The sequence below is a fragment of the Nymphaea colorata genome, chromosome 2 (assembly GCF_008831285.2).
Source record: "Nymphaea colorata isolate Beijing-Zhang1983 chromosome 2, ASM883128v2, whole genome shotgun sequence".
NCBI classification, from domain to species: domain Eukaryota; kingdom Viridiplantae; phylum Streptophyta; class Magnoliopsida; order Nymphaeales; family Nymphaeaceae; genus Nymphaea; species Nymphaea colorata.
In genome coordinates, this window is record NC_045139.1 from 33,598,710 (window position 1) to 33,623,248 (window position 24,539).

Genomic DNA, 24,539 nt, shown 5'->3' on the forward strand with positions numbered 1-24,539 from the left:
TTAAGGCAAACCCGCATTTGTACAAAATGACATAACTGCCCTTCACCAACATGTCTAACTGTCGCACTGACGATATTTCTTCAGTTTGATTTTTGTGGGTGCTACTTCTTTATATTACAAACAATAACATACACGATAAGTCGAAAGGTGTATTGTATGACTACCGACTGATCTTAGCTCTAGGAATAAAGTAAAGGAGGGGTGGCTGCGCCTCACATTAAATGGCTAAGAAATAGCGCTCCTAAGAATCAAAAACTTTGATTGCCCAACAGCTCAATTTGGTCCCAATATGCCATTCCTTTTTGGTCTACTAAAGTTTAGTATCATTCTTGCAAGCTACTCATTGTCACTTAAAATCTTTTTTGGGGACTTTCTCAAGCACAATACAAGATGTTTTTATCTTCCCAATTAGTTGTAATTAAATCTATTTGCAAATATGACAAAAAACTAGCTTAGCTTAGTACACATAAAGAGAAAATAAATATGAGTAAGTAAATAAATAAAATCAAACTTAGGCAAGTTTTTGTTACATCACCAAAATTTGGGCATGTTCTCATAAAATTTTAAACTCGCATTTTATTTTGACATTGATAGACAGAAAGAGGGATATAGATTGAGATATCATTAGGATGAATCAAGTAAAATGGCCTATTGATTAGGACATTGAAATTATCGTATACTTTTTTTTATGAAAGTTACTAAAGCGTCCCTGTAATGTTTTAAAATCTCTTACCAATGTCGTGTTGGTCCGGGTGACGGAAAGGTTAATAATTAAGGGTGGGTCTCGTTCCGGGCTAGGCCAGGGCCGGCCCATTTAAATTAAAAAAAGATATTTTTTAATTATAAAATAATATTTTTAATATAAAATGTATTTATTAAGAATAAAAAAAATATTATTAAAACAAAAAATTAAAAAAATGTTTTTTTTTTAATTTATCGGGCCAAAACGTGCCGGGCCGGGCCGGGCCGGGCCGACCCGGGCCCGGCGGCGGCCCGGCCCGATGCCTAGCCCTATTAATAATCCACCGTCCGGGCCCGGCGGCGGCCCGGCCCGACGCCTAGCCCTATTAATAATCCACCGTCCAGATTCAAAGGAGTAAGATCTGGCTTTTATCTCTAATCATTTGAATCCTTATCTCGATTCTAGACTTGAATTCAGATTCAAACATTTAATTTGCATACTAAATCCAAGTTTGATTATAATTCAAACTTTTTGACATTACCAAATACAAAGGAATTTGGTTTTGAGTTGATAATTACATCTTACGAAATTTCATGTAAAGTTAGTAACAAGTTGCTGCCGTTGCTGAATTTTTCTGAAAGTGAAACTTTCAATGACGACCATAGTTTTTATGAAGTGAAAATGAGATGCATAGTCATTGGGTCTTACAGAGGATGATGAGAAAAGAGTGTCATCAAAATCAGCCTTAATCAGTAGAAAACAGATTCTTTTTTGTAGCCAATTCAATTTTCACTAATTTTAAAGATGTTTTAAAACATCTGTTCTTTTATTATTTATTTGCGTACAAATGCCTTCAAATATTTGTTTATTTATACATGCTAGTGTTCCAGGAATGAAAATTCCTCTGCATTTCAATAAAAAAAAGGCTTTCCGTTGTTACAAAGAGTCACAAATATCGTTCATACTTACAAATTTGTTAACAGGTTTCAAAAGGTGAGATATTTCTCTGGTATTTTTCAGCAAAGCTAAAAGTATCTAATTTAAAAAAAAATCATAAGGTTTAGAAAAAATAAAATAAATGAAAAACAAAATAGACGAAAAATAATAAAACATCAAAAATATATTGCTGAAATGATAAAGATGAAGTTTTAGTAATCATACAAATGAATATAAATATTTTAACTTAAGTTTTAGACTTAAAGTAAGAACAATATAAAAATAATGAGAAAAACACGAAAAAAAAAGATAAAATTTCATTTTTGAGTAAACAAGCTTTTCAGATTTCATTGTTTTGAAGTTTTTATCAAGTTTTTTTTTTTTTCTTGAAAAGCGGATTTTCTTTGGCTATGTTGCCAACATGCCCTGCATAAGTGTTAAAATAAGAAAAAAATGTCAACTGAGTGGCAGCATCAATACCGGGAAGATAAGAAACATGAATCCAATTGAGTGCCTATTAATCTAACAATTTCTTCGTTCATATAAATTAAAAAAAAAGTTAGAGCTAGTGGCGTAGTCAGAAATTTTTTGGTTGAAAGGTGCTCGAGTCACAAGCCCAAGTCTGATGTGAGCATCCCATATCATTTTTTTAAGTTATCATAATATAATTTTGGATTATTTTAATAAAACTTTTGATGTAGCTAATTGAAATGCGCCTGTTTTAGGGGCCGTTTGATGGATTGGAAACCTGAAATGGAAAAGAAGTAAGTTACGAATAGGAAATATCATCTCCCCGTTTAAATGATTATTTTTTTTCTTTTTTGGTCGGGAAAATCCTTCCAACAAACGCGGTTAAGAAAGATTGCCAGAGTGGAGCGGATTTACAGAATTTGCATCAGACCGATCCATACCCGGGATAGGTCTTGGGGCTGAGAAAGGGACACCCCATGCTATAAAAGGGAGAGATGGACGGGCGGGGGCTCATCCGCCTCTCGCAGACGCGAACCAATCCCTTCTCTCTCTCTCTATATCGGTTGCAGTCCTAAGATCCCAACCCTAGAACACCCTGCCCTCGATTTCTATCCACGAATCTCCCATTCCTTCTCCGATACCTTCTTCGTCTTCCTCTGTAGGAGCGCTTCAGCCCATTGGACGATTTCGAGACCTAACTCCATTCACCCGCTTCTGAAACTTACCTTTGTCCTTCTTTCTCTTTGGGTCCAAAGCCTAACCCAAGAATCTCCAACCTTCTTCTCCCTGCGCTTCTCGGGGTTCCTCTTCGGCTCAGGTGCACCTTATCTTGTTCCCGTCCTGTCTGAAGAAGATGCCGCCTCCTCCAAATAAGTCGGATTCCAATCCCAACAACAGAAATTTTGGTAAAAATGCGTCCGATGATGCTGCGGAAAAAGAAGAGATCTCCATGAACAACCTATGGGTCGGGAACTTGTCCCCGGATACCACGGATGCAGATCTCAACGAGGTTTTTGGCAAATTTGGCACGCTTGACAGCGTGTGCTCATATGCTTCTAGAAATTTCGCGTTCATTTACTTCAAGCGCCCGGAGGATGCCAAGAAAGCCAAGGATACGCTACAGGGCACCACGATTCGTGGGAATCCGATTAAGATTGAGTTTGCACGACCGGTTGGTTATTTCTGTTGCTTTTCAGTTAGATTTTCTTCTTGGTCGATGGTTGTGGTGGTATCGTTGTACGTCAGGGTGCCAAAACTGTTGTTTATTTTATTTCATTTGTGTGATTCCTTATTTCCCTTTCTCTTGGTTCCTTATCGATCATTTCGTGCGCGATGAGATTGGCGGCAGAGCACCTGCCTTGCGGTGAGATCCGATTATATAACGTTTTCTTTCAGCAGCACCCACGATAATATTGAACTGAACATAGCGTTCGAAGCTTTATATGCAGATTATTCCACAAGCAATGCCATGAGAACAACTTTTTATCCTACTCTGCAATGCTGCAAGCTTATGGTAGGATAATGGGGTGCTTTAGCATCAAATATGCAACTACAAGACTGAGAAGGTTTACAGACATGCTAGTTGTTGCCTTCATCACTCTTCTTTTCTTTAAAACTAAGTTTCTCATAAACCGGGAGTTTGGGTTCAGGCTGAATGTGCCGCCTAAGACAAGTTGGTCAATTTGCTTTTGGCTCGATTATTTTAGTTGATTCATCAGGATTTTGGCTTCTAACGTGTTAAATTTCCCATCCTCTGATCTTACTTGATGAATGAAAAACACAGCAAAATAATGCCCCAAAAATGGGTTAGGATCTCTCCAAAGTTAATTTCCCGGTGTGGTTTCTATCTAGGTTTGCTGTATGCAATCATGTATCAACATGTAGCACATGAGTGACGTCCAAATGCATATGCACGCCCTTATTAGATTGCATCCGACAAAATAAAAGAGCTGACACCACTTGTGATGATACGTTGCCATCTTTTACGTAGTTTCCTTTGTAAAGGTTTTGAGAATGCTAAACTCTAATTTCCGTAGGATTAGCAGTTGTCAACCTTGGTTACCAATGTCAATAAGTGATATAGAGTCGCACTTAATCCACATCTGAGCCCTAAATCCTCACCAGACAACGTTGAATTTAACCACCGTCGCCAGCCTATTTCATATAATTCTTCTAGGGTATGAGTGAGCCAGTGACCCCTTTTCTTCACCAATTTCATATGACTATAGTTTGAAAAGTATGGATTGACATGTGATTGATGATAGAACATTACGATCTTTGAGTTAAACAAATTTCTACTTTGTATTTCTGATGTAATTATATATGAGTCTTTTATGTTTTGACCAAAACATCATGCTTTTGTTATATCGTCAAAAGAAGGAAATGAAAAATTTAATTAAGAGCTCTCTTCTCATGAAGAAGCAAGATAAGCGTTATCCATTCTCATCTTGAATCTTCATGATTGACCTGTATTATATATGTGGTATGAAGTTTAAATCTAGTCGATTGATTGAATGTGTGCATGAGTGGGTGGATGAACATTCCATCACGTAACGTGAGACTGTCCTTATCACAACCCTCTTTATTTGACCCACCCGAGGGGAAAAGGTCCCTGAGACACCCCATTTCATCTCGTGATTGAATGTCTGAAACGTTTGCCATCCCTTCATACCAAATCATTTATTCTTGTAAATAAATTTTAACTTTTTTTTTGGTTGGTTGGATTTACTTGTCATCTAAAGAAAGCAAAAATTCAAAGTAAAGGACTCTCTCTCCTTCTCTCTCTCTCTCTCTCTCTCTCTCTCTCTCTCTCTCTCTCACTCACTCACTCACTCTTACACACACACACACACACACGTGCACACATGGAATAGGGTGAAAAAATTAATCAAATCAAAAAGTTGGTAGTAAACATTTATGAGACATGCATGTTACCCAAAAGTTTTAACACTGAAATTCAATTTCTTGTATCCAAATGTGAGAGATTCCTTTTGCTGATCAAGCCTTATATTTCATCCCCAAACAGTTCGTTAATTTTCGTTTATTAGCTAATATCAATTCCATATCTTGCGCAGCTCACACATAGATGCACACACACTAAGCATACACTTATTCTAAGTGGATCCAACCGCATAGGAATTTTGGACTGTGTATAAGCTTCATTTTGGGACAGGATATGCAAGTGGTCGTAGGGAGATGAGGATGAGATTGGAAGTTTGCAATGAGATGTTTGGCTGGTTGGGAGTGGACACGAGAATGGAGATGAGCTTTGGGTCTTCCATATTCTATTGTTTCATCATGAATATTTATCTGATAAATCCACTCTAACATTTCCAGCCTCATATTCAGTCCCATTCCACGTGTGCCTTATCCCTGTCTCCTAGATAAAGGATCATCTGAAAGCTTGCATTAAGAATAACAATTGTTTCTCTATGTTGTGGAGAAATTTTACAATTTTTTCTTCTGTTTCTGTATAAGTAGCATATACAAATGCGTAAAATAACTTCTATACATAGGTTAGCCATCTTCGTAATAACTAAGAATTACATTACAGGCTTTTGGATGTTAGGGCATCTTGTGTCAATTGGCATTTCAAAATTCAAAGTGCTAATTTTCCTTTAATGATATGTAAACCTTGCCTTCATTTATATTGCTATAGGTTCCAATTTTTTCTCTACCAATTAGATGCTTCTGCCCAACTGGGAAGATTAGGACCGTGTCTTAGTGGTGTCTTAGGTAACCTTCAGTTTACGGGATGCTATAAAAAGACGTGGCAGGATGAAGAAATTTTTTAACTTATTATTTTTCCTTTAAGGCTGTATTTGAGAATTTTGAAGGCACACAAAACTTATCTAAGATCAGTACATGCTTATCCTAGGTGAAACTTATCTAGGAGAATTTGTCTTTGAGCAATTTCTTTCTCGGTGGCAACCTGATGAGCGGCAAGGAGTATGACTAAACTGGCTTAGAGTCCACCCAATGGATTTGGAAGTTGATGACTATAGGAGTCTTTGATTGAATGCAATATCTGAGTTGACGTTTACATGTCCAAGCCAATGAAGCCTCCCAAGTCACAACTGCTCCTTTTCTATGTAAAAGGAATATCCTGAATCCAATGAAAAAGAGAAACATAACTAAAATGAACAAATGCAATGTCACAGGACTAAATTCAGTGGTTGAAGAATGGTGATGGTGCCTGCAGGGCGAACAATAACTTGAAGATGAGCTTCAAAGCCCAGATGCAATTGAGGTGCAAATGCAACAGCAGGGATGGGTTACTATGGTTGTGAGTCACTTGATTTGCCGGAGTTGGTTGACAGGGGATTGGAAGGTGAAGTTGCTAAGAGGGATAAGTTATATTGGGAACATAATTAGGGTACAGTTTTACTATTTGAATTTCTAAAGTAAATTACAATTCAAATCGACTAAAATGTTCTTAGTATCTTCATCCTTATTACGTTACTGGTCTAAAAGATTGATAGCGCTAACTATTAAAACAAATACCCATACTTCAGATATTTTAATTTCCAAAAATCCATAAACCAATGTGTAGGACTGTAGGTTACGATTTTTTTTTTCATAAAATGGGTTGCTTAAGGATTTAAAAGAAAACATAATGAACTTTTCATATAATTCATATTTATGTGTAGTTCTTCTTTTCAATTTAAGAAAACTTATTGACAGCTGTACTACTGCTGTTTTTAATCATTTATATTATCTAGTATTTCATTAAACAACTAAGATAATATAATTGTTATATGATAGACAAGTACTGAGTGTGAATTTTATGTGTTATATTATTGTCAAATGTTCACATAGGTGGTTATATGTTGTTTTTATATTGACATTTGTTTATACTTTACATATATTAGGACTTTGGTGTTTCTATTTCTTTTTACTATTTTTATGAAATTATTTGGTTGGGAAGCTGATGCTTCAATGCCTCACTTCATGCCAGTTAAAACACTCATCTTGTGTCTGCTCATCACATCTAGCAATTTTGAAACCCAGTTTAAAAGGCGTGCACGTCTATGGATGCAATTTCTTCCCTCAATCAGACATGGCTTGAGGTGAAAAACACCAATAGTTGTTGGAAGCAGTACGTTTGGGGACATAAATTAGTATATAAGAATGGTCAACATCACATCCTTTTGTTCCTACTTTTGAATTCTGCAACCTTCTTTTGCAATTTGGAGCTAGAGCTTGGCTTCTGTGATAAGCAATTGGGGCATTGTCTTTCACTAATTCCTGTTTTTGTTAATTGCTTATTTATCTGTAGACATACGTGGGTGGAGAAAATCTTGCATACTGTAGGGTCCATCCTCTGGATTTGAAGTCAGTATAGGGGAACTGGACGGTTAAACGATGCTTATAAAAAAACTATGATTTGTGATAGCTACCAAGGCCAGTGTGGAACAACTATTTTATGTTCTGTGGATTGATTGGGTCATTTAGCAATTGCATAGTATGCCGTGCCTATCTGTATTATATATAAAAAAAATTCCAAGTAATTCATTTGATATTTCATGCATGCTATGCTGACTTTGATGTGGCATGTAAACACTGATTGGATTGTCTTACAGTCGTCTGTTTGTTTCACTGGATTGATCATCTTATATCTAACCTCTATAATAATGTTGTTATTTCTACTAGTAATTATTGCTATTATTATCAATTTCATGAGGTGGTAGGTTTTTTATTTTCCTAATGAGCATCAGGAATGTCTTGCTTATATATGAGCTGGAGGTAGTAGTATCGTCTTTTTTGTGGATATTGACGGAAGAAGTGAATATCTGACAGCAGAAATTTAATGGTTCGGGGTTGCTTCTAGCAGCATTGGTTTGATTGTATTCTTATTAGTCTTATTTAAATGTGTAGTTCACTACTATTTTGTGAAATAGCTGTCCCATAAAGCATCTGATTCCGGTTTATCTGTTTCATATCTTTAGTTCTGAAGCTTCTGAATGCAATATGCCCTGTAGCTTTCCGAGATGTGAATTCTGTTGCCATCTATTCCTGATGCAGATCTATTTAGCTTTCAAGTGCTTTTCGTTACTGACTTTATGACATTGATTAGCTTTTTCCTCCCCTAATTTTCTTTCATTTGTTTCTTTTCCAGGCTAAGCCAGGGAAGCAACTGTGGATAGGAGGGATAAGCTCTTCTGTTACAAAGGAGCAGCTGGAGAATGAATTTTTGAAGTTTGGAAAAATTGAAGAATTCAAATTTCTCAGGGATAGAAATTCAGCTCTTGTTGGGTACATTCGGTTGGAAGATGCTGCTGCTGCTTTGAAAAATTTGAATGGAAAACGTATTGGTGGTGAAGCCATAAGAGTGGATTTTCTAAGATCTCACCCTTCAAAACGAGTATGCTGTATTTATCCTACTGGGTTCATCTTCTTGCTTACAACCAATCATTCAATCCACCAACACCTTTTGTTTTTAATAGCATTTCTGCTGTCCTGACAGGATAGTTGGAGTGATTTTCATGACTCAAGAGATGGCTCCTACAGTAACAGGAGAAGTGGGGGCCATCCAGATCCATTATGGATGCCGCCAGAACAGAACTTTCCAGATTCATCTGGCTTCGGGCACAAGAGGTATCAGGTAAATTTCTTAATGCCCTTATCTCATTAGGGCAATGCCTTAGAAAGTAAGTAAAAAGGAGTGCCGCACCTAGTCGGCCGACAATGTTTGAGCTACTTTAATGCTTGATGATCCTGCAACAAAATCTTGCTTGTGTGCGGTTTGGACACTTCAATTCTTTAATGAAAACCTGAAAATATAGTTTTTAAGATTCATTGCCATGCTAATCTTGATCACATCTAACAAGGGTTTTATGTGTGGTATCTGATGTTTGGCTAATATATCTATCAAAAGTCAAACCATGTCTATGCTGGGGCTTTTTTTGTCTATTGTGTGTTTTTTCATGCTTATGCATGTAGTTTATGAATATGTTTTTCCTGTTAAAATGTTTTAGATCCTTCTGGCACAATTCTGGCTTGTTAGGGATGGATAGCTAATCGGTTTAGTATTTGTTTCAAATAATTTTGGTGCTGGCTGTCTACCTTTTTTGCATCTACGACTAGGCATATGTGTGAAAGGTTCAAATATTAAATGCTATTCTTACATCACTGGATTTGACTCATAAAATGATCAAACTACTCCTTTTCAATTTTTTTTTACATTGACTGCTAGTTAGTTCATTTGCAGCTTTCCTATATAATTGGACTTTTTAGTATACATTGATCACATTTATTTTTGAGAGTAACTAGCTTTTTGTTATTTTTTTTAGCAATCCCAGGCATTTGGTGGGGGGCGTAAAGAAGGTCCCCCAAGTAATGTTCTGTGGATAGGATATCCACCATCTGTCCAGATTGATGAACATATGTTGCACAATGCTATGATTCTGTTCGGTGAAATTGAGCGAATTAAATGCTTTCCAGCCAGACATTACTCCTTTGTTGAATTCAGAAGTGTTGATGAAGCCAGGCGTGCGAAAGAAGGCTTGCAAGGTCGCCTTTTTAATGATCCCAGGATTCAGATATTGTTCTCTAGCAGTGAAGGGGGTCACGGTGATAGAGATAATCCACCATTTTTTCCAGGCATGAGGGGTCCTAGGTCAGACATGCTTTACAATGATCCACCATTTGGAGGACCCATGGAAATGTTTGGTCATCCTCGCCCTCCTATTCCAAATAATTTCAGTGGACCTTTAGGTCCAAATGCTATCCCTGGTGCAAACATGTTGATGCGTCCTTTTCCACCTCAGATTGATCCACTCCTAGCGAACCCTGAGGTTCTTCATTTAGCAGGCCTTCTCCAGAATCTTCCAGAGGCCAATCTTAACAGTCCAATGGGAACTAACTGGAGAAGGGGATCTCCACCATCAGCTTTAGGAATGCGGCCACAGGTTGGTCCTCCTGGTGCTTGGGACAGGGATTCTAGTCCTTTTCAAAGAGAAGCAAAGAGATCTCGCATTGGCAGCCCTTTGCCAATTGACGATGGATCATTTCGAGCAAGAGAGGCTAGCGAGCATCACCCTGGGGGTTTTGGGCCACAAAATGAGAGAGGTTTGTTGGGTCCTCCTGTAAATGTTCATAGTCAAGGTCAGAGTGGTCTTTTACCTGGTCGAGCATCTTCTGTTGATCATCTTGGCCGCAAAGATCACCATTCTTCTGTAGATGATGATTGTTGCTGGCGTGGTGTTATTGCTAAAGGTGGGACTCCTGTTTGTAGTGCACGGTGTGTGCCTGTGGGGAAGGGTATAGATGCAACGCTGTAAGTTTTATCTTATTTACTTTTAGTAAATGGTCTTTAAAGTTGCTATGATAGATGTTGGCTCAGCATATACACTTTTTTCTCTTACATTTTGCAGTCCTGAAACTGTCAATTAAAGTTTCTATGGTAGATGTTGGCTCAGCATATACACTTTTTTCTCTTATATTTTGCAGTCCTGAAACTGTCAATTGCTCTGCAAGAACGGGGTTGGATATGCTGACAAAGCACTACTCAGAAGCCAGTAGCTTTGATATTGTTTTCTTCTTACCAGATAGTGAAGAAGATTTTGCATCCTACACGGAGTTTCTGAGATATCTGAGTGGAAAAAGTCGTGCTGGAGTGGCCAAGTTTGATGATGGCACAACATTGTTTCTTGTTCCTCCTTCAGAGTTTTTAACACAGGTTTTGAAGGTGTCTGGTCCTGAACGTCTTTATGGAGTAGTTTTAAAATTCCCTCAGCAATCTTCCAATTTGCACGTTCAACAGCCACAACACCTTTCTCATATCTCAGGCTCCTCACTACCACCCCCACCCCCACCACTGCTTCCACCACAAACCCACTATGTTGATAAGCAGCGAATCCCTTCTGTTCAAGCTGATCATGTCAGGATACCTGGTAAAGAGGATGTTTCACAAATGAACTACACAAGGGGTTTGAATGAGGAATCTATTGGTGTTCCTGGTGCTGCAAACCCTTCACCTGGTGATCCTCGTACAGCACAGTCAGGTGCAGTAGATTATGGCAGCAACACAACTGCCTCTCAGGTTTCATTGACACCAGAGCTTATTGCCACATTGACTGCTCTTCTACCTGGGACTGTGCAGTCATCAGCTTCAGGTGCTGCGCAGTTGCCCTTGAGCTCAGCATCAAAGCTTCCTTCTTTCTCACCAAGCATGGCATCTGAGAAATCAGTGCCATCTCATGGATGGCAACATGAACAGTCCATTCTTGGTGGTTCTGTTCCACAATCTAGGGAAGAGCAAGCAAGCCATCCATCTCAGCAGTTAGGACTTCCATATAACAATCATTCATCACTTCTCTCACAATATGGAAACCTTGGAAGTGTTGGAAATGGTCCAGAACATTCACAGATAATCAACAGTGCACAAGTTGTGAACCCTAACTTCATGCACTCACAAACCAGCATATCAAGTGGGTCTGCTGCTGGCTTTGTAACTCCTTCACAAGGTGGACAGTATGTGGTTCCTCCTGGTCAGCAGTATCAATTTGAAGCTTCAAATGCTGTCCAGAACTATGGCCTCGTAGGTGCTCAAGATGGCAGTGGAGTCTACCAGTCTTCAGTTCTTCCACAGGCCACCTCTGTCTCAGCTTCTATTCAGTCACAAATTGGAAGTATGGCTCAATCGCAGGCACAATTAGGAGCTGGTAAACTTAGCACGGAATTATCCGGTCAAATTCAGCAGCTTCAGTCTATGTCAGCAGGAACAAGTCAGGCTACTTCTGAGAGTGAGGCTGAAAAAAATTTGCGCTACCAGTCAACGCTGCAGTTTGCTGCCAACCTTCTCTTTCAGATTCAGCAGCAGCAACAGCAGCAGCAACCAAATGCCCCAGTCTTCCAAGGCTCCGGAGAGCAACAATAGTGGACATCTTCTATCAGGTGTGTATTTCTATTTTGCTTTTTATTCTTGTAAATATTCTGGGGTATCTATTTCTTCTTAAGATTGCATGCATTAGATTCATTCTCCCTGCTCTGCATGATATTCGATTCTTGTTATCTTTGAACTGTTACACTGGCTTAACTCTGTTCGTGCTTTTAGGCAAGCGTTTTCTAAATTATATATCCCTATTTTTGTCATCATGATCTTCTCCCATTCGGTACTCCGAGAGCTTCAGAGTTCAGATTATGCATGATATCACTGTGTCTTAAAGGAGAGGAGGGAATAAAAAAATAAGTAGGAGTTATCTGTGATGCCATGGTTATTATACAATAAGTATGAATTTTGTATTTTGTATTTTGAGTTGAAGGATGTCTAAAGACTCTAAACTCTAAACCTTCATTATTACATGCTTGTTAGCATTTTTTATTTAGTTTTATATTTTGTTTAGTTTTTGCAGTGATACAAGTTGAAACAACTAAATTTTTTATAATTTTGCAATGCAGTAGATGCACTGGAAAATTCAGGATTTTCCTTCGTATATTTTGCATCTTGTCCTATATAATGTTATCCATGGTTCAACAATAAACAAAGCCATTGGTTTCTTGCCACACCCGCACCCGAGTCATGTCGACTCGTCAACCTTTGTGAAGGTTTTGTGTTACTTAGCAAACATGCTACCATCTGTACCTCACATATTCTTTTAACAGGGAGAAGTCAGAAGAAAATATGTGAGTTTTAAATTTTTAATTGATTAAAGTTGGATAATGTTATGCTACTAACCCTAACTCTATTTTTATGATAAATAAATTAATTATACTAGTAACTTGTTGCCTGTTAAAAGTGGGGTTAATCTATCATTCAAGATCCATTGTCTCTTCACGATTGATTTGCAAAACTCATTGTCATCAAAAGGTAATTTGAGCAAAATCTCGCGATATTTACAAGATGAACAAGTAAAATAAAAATATGGGGAAAATCTTTCCAGATTTTGACAATCTCTGAAAAAAATGAAGATCTCGTGATTTTTTTATGTTTTTTCACTTTTTAGTTTCTAGTCTCATTTATTTTATTTTTTGTAATTTCGAGGGTTTTTGAAAAATTTCCCAGATTTTTTGCTATATTTTCGAAAAAAACTTTACCGATATTTTTTTGAGAATGATAGTTATGAGTTTGAAACAAAATATAGACTTTATTCATAACAATGAATTTTTCCGTGTGCATATATGCTCCAGCATGCAGGTGTAGGTCTGCAAGTGCATGTACCAGGTATATGTGAGCATGCATACCTTTGAATATGTAAGGTCAATATTCTACAAGTACGCTGTGTTCCATTGAAATTCTCTTTGAAAGACATGGACAAGTTTATAGTAATGAATGCACTTGCAATCTTTTTGCATGTTACTTGTCTTAAACAAAAAGTGTTCATGCATAAAGCTTGTCATCCAGCTAGATCAATCAACTCATTTTCTTGACCCAAATTGGTATGAATAAGAACATATGTATGTGTGCATGTATGCTATGTTTGTACTATGTCTTTTTCCTTGACTTCAAGTTAAATTGGGTTAGACGAATGGCTTATCTTGTGTATTTGCCTGTTGTTACTTGAGTTTGGTATTTGGATAAAATAAGAACATATGTATGTGTGCATGTATGCTATGTTTGTACTATGTCTTTTTCCTTGACTTCAAGTTAAATTGGGTTAGACGAATGGCTTATCTTGTGTATTTGCCTGTTGTTACTTGAGTTTGGTATTTGGATAATCATGTGTTCTTGCATGCATTGCCTCATTATTTTATGTTCCTGTTATTTCTTCTTTCTTTTTGTGTTACCATGTGATATATTCAACAGAAGTTATTCATTTTATGTGGCACAAACATCACCAAGCATGACCAAGGATCTTGGTTTTAATGGCTTTGTAACTAAGTTTAGGATAAATTGTAGCTGTAATAGAATGTATCGAATAGAAATTCTGTTAGGCAGGTGACTGTTGTTTACTTGTCAACTTGATCAGAAGTTATAACTCATTTCAGTGCCCAAACTTTTTCCATGAATGAGATTGTAATTGGGTCTACTTCAACCCATTCGACTTGCAAATTTAGCTTGGAGAAAAACCACGGGTCTGTTTTAAGATCAAAATTTTGCAAGGAGATGTTCAGTTTGGTTACACTTCAAAATTATCACACAACTCCGTTTGGGCACATCCTAGAACAACTCCGTTTCGGCACATCCTATAAATCTAAACATGCTTAGGCACGTGTCAAATCATGCTGGCAGTTGATAAAATGAACATGGTTCATTAGCCTCAAGAAAGGTCATGATAAGGATCTTTGCTCGGCATATGATATGTGCTGCTACCAAAGCGAGTCTTTGGTTTAAGAGACGAATCTTGAACTGGCTTGAGTAAATAACATGCTGAACTCAATTTTACAGAGCGTAATATAGTGGCGCCACTGCATGAAATGGCCTATAAAATATGTTTACTAACTGTTGGACCGTGGATCACCAGAATTAACGGATTATTGCAAGACGGAAGACAATATTCAAGTGTAAAATGATTTAAGGAGTGCGGCCTGATTGGATCTATTGGGGTCTAATATGGACAAACGAGTAAGAGGTAAGACATTATCCAAATATAAATGACTTTAAGGGATGCAGCCTGGTGATCTGTTGGGGTCGAATATGGACAAACGAGTGGATCTCCCTTAGTATATTTTAGCCACAAAAATTTAAAATTCACCTGGTCAACCTGGGGGTTTAATTGTGTTTAGTTCTATGTTAAACAATTTAGGGAGTGTTAGAATGATAATAAAAATTCTAGCACCTGGAGGATACCAATTTAGATGCATTCTTTCCAATTCGTACAGCTGCAAGCACAAGTTGTGGATGGATTACTTTGTTGTAGTGCTTCAGAGTAATCATGAATTCACATTTCCTAGTCAAAACATATTTACTGTATTCGCCCAACAGATATTCACAGCAAAATAAATCTTCATTAAACCTTTTTAGAAGCTTGTCGTATCTGCTCTGGAATTTTTATTCAAATTCCTTTGCATAAAATACAAAAAAAGTTGATAGAACGTAAATGCATGTTGCTATGGTGGATTTCTTAAGTGTGGGAAGGACAACTGTATAATATATAAACATAAACCTGAGGAGTACTCTGAGCAGGAAACATGGTGCCATAGATATGTTTTACACTGTGACTAGGGACTCGTGATCTATAGGAATTGAATTGAAGTCATCATTCAGAAAGCTCGGACATCCTAATTTCTGTGTATGGGTATCTCTTCCCATGAGACAGAATACCAATTCCTAGTTATTAGAATCTCAATGTTCGTGTTTGGGATCCTAACTCCTTTCCAGAACATGATTGTCTTGCATGAAATATCAATTACTAGAACTTAATCACAGTCTCCTCATGAGTCTCCATTTCTGCAAGACTCCCCAATTATTATTATTTGTCGGATGTGTAAAAAAAAGTGTACTATTTACTGTAAATGCAACTTGGAACTTCTGGTAAAACCAAAAAACGTTACTACGTTCAAATTTTAGAAATGGTGCGTCAAATTTTTGTGTGGTGACAAGGAAATGGGTTTTATTATCTATCCAACTTTTCATTGTGAAATAATGGGACTAAGTTTTTCTTCGGTTGTGAAATCGTTTATGATTGTTTCCTTTGTTTAGTTTTAGTGAAAACATATTTCGAGTTTGTAGGGAGATGCCTTATTGAGAATCTTGCTTTTCTTATACAAACAATCTTGCTCTTATTGTTTCTGAGTTTTTTGGCCCTCCAAGACAGTTCTGTTATGCATTGCAGTTATTATCTTATAAAAGCAGTCATTGTTCCAATATTTGCCAACATGGACATAGGATCTGCTTGCCCTGTCGTTGTGTTCTATTCCAAGAGTATATCTGGTCATTCGTTCGTATCTTTACCCTGTCCAAGCTTTAATCCAATTAGGTTTGCCATTGAACAAAACACTAGTAAAAAAGAAAAAAGATATTTACATCTGTTTTGGTTCTTAAGGCGAAGCGAAGTGTACAGATGCGCTTTATTCAGATTTCCCTGCCATCATCATCACATGAGGTATATTGAATCTGCCGCTAATATGCCCCATCTTTGTTATCAAATAATATAGCAAATCCTCCACCCTTATATCATTTTATCAAGTATTGTTCCCGTTTAGTTCTCAAATGAGTATATAAAAAAAAAAACTGGCAGTGGAATTCACTGCTGATGCATGGGCTAAATTATTGATCGAATTAGTATTCCATAAATGCTCAGCTTCTCGTGACGGCTGAGGATTTTAGCTGAAAGTAAATGTGGGTCTTGATATCCAAAAAGCATGTGAAGGTTGCAATTATAATACATGACAAGTGATGAGTAAATGTCTACTGCTTGATATGTGTGTGTCTAAAATGCTTTGCCGATAAAATTGGTTGTTTAAAGTTTATATAGGCATGTCATTGTCTAAGACGATCGATGTGAACGTAGGTTGTTCGGTTTTCCTTGTCTGCCTTTTGAGAATCATAGCTATGGTCTATGGGAGTTGATATTTAAAGTGTACTCCTCCCTCAGCTAAGGCACCTGCGGAAACCCGGCTCTGGAGTTGAGTGGTTTCGAGTGCTAGAAGACTTTTAGACGCCTCTTTATCGTTGAAATTGTTCGATCTGGACAGGATTTCAGGATTTCTAAATACTTGCGATATAGGAAGAAGAGTGATATTAGGAAACGGCGAGACTGAGATTCACAATAATTTCTTATCAGTCCGTTCGGATTTTTGCTTATTTATCTTGTTGCAATGATCAAAAGACAGCAAGCTTCCTGAATTAACAGGGACAACGTGAAAGTTCTTAGACAGTTGATTTTCATCAAAATCTATACTCGTGGTGGTATTTGCTATCGTTCCAACTCTATTATATGTCTCGGCCATGCAACTACGAAAGTTCTGGTTTGCCAAACCTGATTGGTGTCGGTTGGGTTCTGATTTGAGTTAAATGACCGTGCACACGAGATTTGGGATGTTGGTTCCGAGCTGCACCTTACGCAAGTGTCGCTGTTATGACTAACCGGTTCGACGTCGAAGGTGACGATGGCGACCTTTTAATGAAATATTGGCAAATTGTGAGGTCAATACTGCTCTTTCGTTTGTCGATGTGAATGACTTGACTTTGTTGTTTGAGATTTCACGTCAGTATTTCCATTTTATCTTTTCCCCCTCGAAGGGAAAGTTTCACTTTACGGTAGTCCTACATGCATTGTGCTCAACTCATTTTATTGCCAGGTACGTAACTTCAAAGTTGGAATTCGCAGACGCCCGGATCGTTTTGTTGTCGAGGTTCAAAATGGAAACCTGCAGTTGCGATCCTCCGTCGTGTGTGCCTCGTTTTTCTCCCATTGGACGTTAGGCTGCTTAGTTTCCTTGCTCACTTGATTAGTGAAGGATTTGTGGCGATTGTCGTGAAAGGGGAAAGAAGGAAAATAAATTACTAGTGGTTGATATGAGTAGATTCGCCCTGCTTTTTCAAGAACGTACTTGTGATCAAATTTGTCATTCCATGTAGGCTGGATTTCGGGTTTTATTTTTGTCCAAAGCCGTTGCTCCATGGTTTTGGTGTTGCTTATTTCCTTGACTCCTACTTGATCTTCCTCAAATCTTGTGGTCCCTGGAAGAGAATCTACAATGTTCTTGTTTCTTTTTGTCGTCGTTGTTACTTTAATACTAATATTATTGGCCTCTAGTTTCTCATAGCACCTGTACCTTTTTTTTATTCGCCAAATTATGCAATTCTTTTAGCTGCCAATTTACCCGCAGAGGGTCAAAATCCGGTCTGTGTGCCAAAATGGTGGATGGGAACCGCATTGACTCCTGTAATATCCGTATAACCATGAACCCATTGCGTACTGAACAATAAGCTTCGGTTTTTAATTCTGCATATTTAAGCCGCCTGAATGGGAGCTAAGTTAATATTTTTTTTTGTCTTAATGTGGTACCCATTTGGATCTGATAAATAAGCTGTTGATTGTTCTTTATTGTAATTGGCAAATCGTGCCGTAACATCTTCATTTATGGGCGGAACCTAACAAACTTTCGGTTGCACATGCTACTTGGTCTGGTTCCTCATCTGTTCCATTAACAGCGTGGACTGTTCTTTCATGGTTGTTCGGTAGTGCCTGTTACCGTCGTTTTAGTGGCTAATCGTTTTAGTGGCTAATAAAATACACCCCGTGCGATTTTGCAGGTTCGGAAAGTGGCCCGTCGGTTGCAGCTGAGTGCGTTTTGGGTGGCTGATGCGTGGAGTTTCTGTGTTTGGAGGAGGGACAATGGGTCTTGTATAGTGCCTTTGGTCCCTAAATAGTGATCCACTTTCCCTTGCCTGTCTTTTTTTTTTGTTGTTTTAGCCTAAAATGAAATCTTAAATCTGGTGTAGCACTCTAGTAAATTTTAAATTATTCCCCCAACTTAACAGTGCTCAATTTCTTGCTTACTTGGTCAAGCATCTCTACTGTTTTCGGATCGTGGCTTTGGGTGAGATCTGATCCAGGTACATGCGTGGTTTTTAAGCAGAAGGGCATCCCATATTCCGGTTTTTGTGTGCGATGGTGTCGCTATCTTGAGCTTTCGAGGTTCCTACCAGCCGAGAAACTGTTTCTTGATTGACCAGTTCAGAACTCATTGTTCATAAATTTTGCTCGTCCGGCAAGTTGTCACTCTGTTTTTGTAGAAACATTCGTCTAAAGAACCTTTTAGATTAATGGATCCGATTTTCCGACTGTCATTTTGTGTCAACATCTTGTACAAGCCAAAGCAAAGTGTACTTCAAGAGGCACCGGAGATATATCCAAAGGGTTTTACCACTGCTCGCATAAGGGTTCATGATCATGTTCCTTTCTACTGCTGTCTAAACGTTGATTCAACTATGGTTAGTTACAGTAAGTTAAGAGTGAGAAAGATGAGTCACAATCAAAGGGAGGAAAGAGGTCTTGATAATTGTGGTCAATGCCTGACCGGTCGGTCAATAATTGAAGTCAAGCTGACTGCTCAAAGAGCACGGTCACCTTTGCTGAAAGAGAAAGAGAAATTGCATCCATATCAGATTGATCAATTATAGGCCTTTCTTTCTGGATTTGTTTTGATATCACATGGGCATGCAGCTATTGAGACGTCAAATCAACAATTTTGCGCGCCACGATGATGCTTAATAATTGTTAAAAATAATTCTTTATAGTGTCTTCATCTTTGAGACTGGATTCCTTTAATGACAATCAATCACTTTGTTCTTTGTAAAACAATACTTTAAGGGTCGTTTGACAATAGTAATATGCTATTATTGTCTCAGGAATGTATTCGAAAAAAATGAGTTACTTGTTACAGTATTTTATGAATCTGACCTGTTTAGTCTTCTCCGATGTCTTTGGTAACTTTGTTGCTGTTTTGAGAATTCTCTCCCTTTTCCACGTCGATTGGGACCTCCAAACTTCACAAATAACACGCCAATAGACAATTTCATGTTCAGGAATGTCTCTGTATTACACCACAAGATTTATGTAATGAAAGTTTTTACAAGGTAATAACAGCCGAATACATAAATTTTCCCAGTTGCACCACTGTCTGTACCAGTTTACTAACAACTCGTTCCATTCAATCATTGCAATGTCAAGCCTTAATTAATCATTGTCTTGCTTTGTCGGCAACCTCTTTAGCCGAAAAGAAAATTAAAAAAGTTGTGATAGCGAGGATGAGTGGTTGCATTAGCAAAACAGGAACTTGCTCGTCATTTTTGGAACAGACAAAAGCATTGATGGGCAGGTGAATCTATGGTCTCTTTTGCCGGAAAAGTTGTGAATGCTAGCGTACCAAAATTGAACACATTTATATCATATTACTACTTATTAAAGTTTCATTGGGAGCACTCCTTTACAAGTCTTTGTTAATGTCTTCAAGTTGGTATAGATTTTCATGACTCGCGACATTTAGTAGATCGTTTGAGTCATGTTGTTTACCAGGCATGGAATTTATAAGAAATACCTGAAAAGTGAAGGGATATTTTAGCATAGATATTTGAAAATAGCAACAACAGATTGGCCTCTATTAACAATTTTATAAAAGTTTTTTTTATCAAGAGTAGCTCATTCACATGGATGAGATGATTTTTTTGAGTACAAAATGATTGCATGACCAAATTATATGGTCGGTTAGACCGAATGGAGTTGGTGTAATGACAGAAGACTTGGTTGTCAGATGGACAGTAAAGAGTTTCATTTCTATAGGCACAAAATTGGGTGCATCTTTTAGGCGCCATTTGGCAATGAGAACATCATACTACAGCGTTTTTTTTTTTATAGAATAATAACCAACCCTTACTGTTGTCAAACAGTCCTTTATAAGTTGTTTGACAACGAGAACAGTAGTAAATTATTCCATATCCAAATTCATGGAAAGTATGTAGCAATATTCCATGCATCTGCCATACTTTCGAGGGCAGGTTCATAGATTTTCATTGTCAAACGACCCCCCTAAATGGTTTTCAATTAAAGAGAAAAAAAGTTCTATAATGAGATGGGCCTTAGAATGAGCAGTCAAAGTTTGATTCTCATGGGTGCCACTCAGTAGTGGGCCAGAGTGGCTCGTGCCGCGGAGGGCGGGGTCAAACTCAATACACCCTCAAGCATCTAATCTGCTCAGATTGAAATGGGGAGCATTTCCTGTTTAGGATTAAGTTATCCGTAGACCTTTCTAAAAGAAAAAAGGGGGAAAAGGAAGTTCAGTATATGCTTGATAAAGGTTCGAACTGAAAAACCTTCAAATTGGAAAAACTCCAGGAATCAAAACCCCACTCAAATTAAACCACTGGTTCATATATTTTGTGATACGAAATACTGGATAAATGAGGTTAACAAATGAGAGTTTACTCTCTATTGTCCCTTTTTGCTGAAAGATGGCAACTGGCAAATGAACAGTTGCACCATCAAACAGGTCCGTTTCTTCTCACTGTTCCGAAAGATGGAAACACATAGGCTTCTTTCTTTCCTTCACTTTCTTCCTCTCTTCCGAGTGCTAGTGTATGGCATGATCACTAGCCTGAGATTTGCATATTTACAGTATTAAGACGTATGGACCATCAATGCATTATTACCCACAAGAGTAAGAATTTCGACTACGCCATGATAAGAACATGACTGTGATTAGCATACTGGTTCTGTTTCAGGACAGGGAGTTATAGGCAAAGTGTTATCAAAGTATGTTTCAGGATCCAGTGTTATCAAAATATGGGTTAACAGTTGAAGTTGGTAGTGCAATTTCATCTAGAAAAACAAATATTCCAGAGTATCTGGAACAGGTAGCCACCCGCAGAATGCTGTTGGTGCTGCTCTATTGTTTTTTCAGCAGAAGATGTAAAGGGTCATCGAGCTTGCTTTGGCAAGTCCATTCAAAACCACCTGAGACCAAGAAAGAGCTCTCGAAAAGATTGTGCCATTTCTCAAAAATTTCAAAAATTTGAAATTTATGCTTTGCTGATATAGACGAAAACCATATGTTCATCTCAATTCAGACCTCCCAAAAGGAAATCCGTTCTCATCCACATTGAGCAGTACAGAATTCTACTCCATACACTTGGTCCACTTTTTCGTTCAATTCATGGCCGACCTTCCAATATTGAGACCACTAGCTCTTCAACTTTCTTACGTGCTATGATGTTGCCCAGAACTTTGGCCAAAATGGCAGGCACCATTTTCTTCCTCAAGCCAAGAAAAGACAGTTGATTCCCCCGTTGAGGAGCCACCGTGCAGGTTCACCCATAAGAAACACAGTTTTTAAATGTAGCCAACCTCCCCAAATGCTGAAAACTGATGGAAACAGGGAAAAGTGCTAAAATCTACAGTCCTCAATTATTTGGAAAAGTTCACCACTGTTCTTCCTTGACCACCAAAAGCTAATCTATATCTACAGAGTCACGTCCCCACACACTCTACTTCCGGATCCTCAGACTCCTCTATATTAAGCTTCCACATACAAGTTCCTTCACAAGACCTTTGCATCCCTCCATGACTTCTCTTACCCTTTCCCCCTCCATCCCAGAGTCATCATCCTTCCGCAGCAAACTCTCTAATAACAAGAAATTTCACAGACGAATGACAGCATGCATAGAGGGCTCGACTTTGAAAGTTGGCACCAGACGACTATCATTCAACATGGATCGATTTTCGACTACCAATCAAACAGCGGTTTACCAGCTTGTTGAGCTCTCAAAGCCCTTGCAACACCCAAGAATCTGTGAGAGGGATGAGCTATGGCTGAAGATGAGGGAGGAGGCGATGAGGGATGTGGAGCAAGAGCCGGTGCTGGAGACGTACTACAGAAATGCTATACTCTCACATGACTCACTAGAAGCAGCCCTGGCCGGCCATCTGGGAAACAAGCTCTCCATGACTTGTCTGCCGGGTTCCAGCCTAGCCAGGGTCTTCTTATGGGCGTTCCTTGAAGAGAGCACCATCCGGTCTGCGGTCCGGGAGGACCTGAAGGCAGTCAAGGAGAGGGACCCAGCCTGTGTAAGTTATGTTCAGTGCCTGCTCAACTTCAAGGGCTTCCTAGCAGTTCAGGCTCACCGGGTGGCTCACAGTCTATGGACCAAGGGCCGGGCACCGCTGGCCTTGGTGATACAGAACCGGGTTTCGGAGGCCTTCGCCGTGGACATACATCCTGGTGCAAGGGTAGGCAAGGGAGTACTGCTGGACCATGCTACCGGGGTCGTGATCGGAGAGACTGCCGTCATTGGCGACAACGTGTCCATCTTGCACAATGTGACGTTAGGAGGCACCGGCAAGGCCGGCGGCGACCGGCACCCGAAGATCGGAGATGGGGTGCTGGTGGGTGCTGGTACGCATATCCTTGGTAATGTACAGGTAGGTGCGGGGGCCAAGGTCGGGGCTGGCTCAGTGGTGCTGAAAGAGGTCCCGGCCAGGACCACTGCAGTGGGGAACCCGGCGAGGTTGGTTGGTGGAAGGGACAACCCCGTTAAGTTGACCAACATTCCTAGCTTGACTATGGACCATACCTCCTTCGTATCCGACTGCTCGGATGATGTAATCTGACGTAATCTGACTACTCATGTTCTCAGTGGTTGATCTTCATTATGCACTAATTTCCACAAGAGTTCCTAGTAAAATAAATACAAGTCACGTTAGTATATCTTATGTTTGATGACTCAATCTCCATATATATATATATGTTGGCGAGCCATTAAAACATGAATCAGTTAGATTTGGGGGAAGTTGAATGGAATTTGGATTTGGAAAAAACACCCAATTGGATCTGGATTCAGATTCATATTTGAATTTGGTTTCAGATAAACATCTCAGCAAATAATGGATATCACCTTGAATGCAATAGGCTTTATCTCATCAAATGAATGGATTCACCTTGAATGCAATATGCTTAGTTAACTTTTGCAATTTGTATCCAATTCAATTTGGAAAATGAGATCTTAACTTCATTCTTCATTTGGGCTCGAACCTGAATATGAAATTATCCAATTAACCACTCTTGGTAGAGGGTAGAGCCGATCTGAATCCTACCAGATTGATATCCCTAGTTTTCCTTGAATGATGGTGTTAAGGAATCAATTAGCGCCGGATTGAAGGAACCGCTGAATAACAGATTGAAACGATAAGAAGAGTCAGAAGAGACTACCCAACAAGCGGTATGCTTATCATATGTTCATTCCGCAGCCAATGGCCTTTATTTTCCCAAATTTCCGTTCAACCGAGTTGTATTAGAACTATCAGAACTGGCCTGAATTGCCCGATTCAATTCAACTTGGTGGCAAACTGATTTGATTCGGTGGCCGATTCAAGAGTGCCATGTGCCACTTTTTAAGTATTTAAAGATTTTAGGAGTTTTCTTCTTGTTTATCAATTTCTATAGATTGTTTTCCGTTGTCCCCAAATTTTTTTTTTGCCGATTCAGCTGAATCTCTGAATCAACCGATTCACTGAATTGGTAGCTTGGCTGATTCAATTCAAGGAGTGATTTTGAGACTACTGCTACTCAGCAGTGGTCCGTGGAGGAAAAAGAGGACAACGAAACACTTCGATTCTTGGCCTTACAGCATTTAGTTAACAATTTACTAAAACGTGGTTATACCCGTATATGTGGCTCATATTGCTTTTAATCTCAGGTTTTCTTAGAGGTGGGTTGGACGTATACTGAAGTTCTCGCTTCTATTGGGTGTTTGCTCCAATTTGGGTCAGTGAATTCACCTGCCTTTCCAGCTGAGAAAGGACCTTTCTGCTACTTCAATGGATCATGGGTAGGAGTGATTCTCAAAGAAGAAATTTTCGGAATTATTAAGATATAATGGAGTCTTCTAAATAATGATTCATATCAGATCTGGATGCTGTTCGAATACTCTTGAAAACTAACCAGAGAATTGGTATCTAAACCCTATTTAGTTCCTACTGCCAATGCTGCTTCCCCTGCTCTCAAGTAATCAACAGAGTCCATTATATTGCATCTTGTCCAAATTGAAACGGACGATTAAGCTCCCCAG

The 24,539-nt window shown here is 38.7% G+C and overlaps 2 protein-coding genes across 5 annotated transcripts; both read left to right on the plus strand.

Moving 5' to 3' along the window:
* Positions 1 to 2,615: 2,615 nt before the first annotated feature.
* On the plus strand, positions 2,616 to 18,465 carry LOC116248942 (flowering time control protein FPA). Of its 4 annotated transcripts, none has more exons than XM_031621984.2 (6): positions 2,616 to 3,260; positions 8,208 to 8,453; positions 8,556 to 8,693; positions 9,382 to 10,367; positions 10,541 to 11,986; positions 18,231 to 18,465. In XM_031621984.2, the coding sequence occupies exons 1-5, from the start codon at positions 2,943 to 2,945 to the stop codon at positions 11,967 to 11,969; spliced, it is 3,117 nt and encodes a 1,038-aa protein (XP_031477844.1). In that variant the 5' UTR covers positions 2,616 to 2,942; the 3' UTR covers positions 11,970 to 11,986; positions 18,231 to 18,465. The 4 variants fall into 4 exon arrangements, with proteins under 4 accessions (XP_031477844.1, XP_031477843.1, XP_031477846.1 ...); XM_031621983.2 differs by lacking the exon at positions 18,231 to 18,465 and adding an exon at positions 17,273 to 17,737; XM_031621986.2 differs by lacking the exon at positions 18,231 to 18,465 and adding an exon at positions 17,302 to 17,737.
* A 3,144-nt stretch (positions 18,466 to 21,609) lies between these two features.
* On the plus strand, positions 21,610 to 23,191 carry LOC116248260 (serine acetyltransferase 1, chloroplastic-like). The gene has a single exon (XM_031620945.2). It carries the CDS (start codon positions 22,036 to 22,038, stop codon positions 23,080 to 23,082), a length of 1,047 nt encoding a protein of 348 aa, XP_031476805.1. The 5' UTR covers positions 21,610 to 22,035; the 3' UTR covers positions 23,083 to 23,191.
* The last annotated feature ends 1,348 nt before the right edge of the window (positions 23,192 to 24,539 follow it).

What these genes read in the sequence shown, in the direction of transcription:
- LOC116248942 (XM_031621984.2), top strand. Translation starts at nt 2,943, where the DNA reads ATGCCGCCTCCTCCAAATAAGTCGGATTCCAATCCCAACAACAGAAAT. An exon ending in TCGGGCACAAGAGGTATCAG is followed by an intron (nt 8,694 to 9,381) that starts GTAAATTTCTTA and finishes TATTTTTTTTAG; the next exon opens with CAATCCCAGGCATTTGGTGG. An exon ending in AAGGGTATAGATGCAACGCT is followed by an intron (nt 10,368 to 10,540) that starts GTAAGTTTTATC and finishes TATATTTTGCAG; the next exon opens with TCCTGAAACTGTCAATTGCT.
- LOC116248260 (XM_031620945.2), top strand. Translation starts at nt 22,036, where the DNA reads ATGACTTCTCTTACCCTTTCCCCCTCCATCCCAGAGTCATCATCCTTC.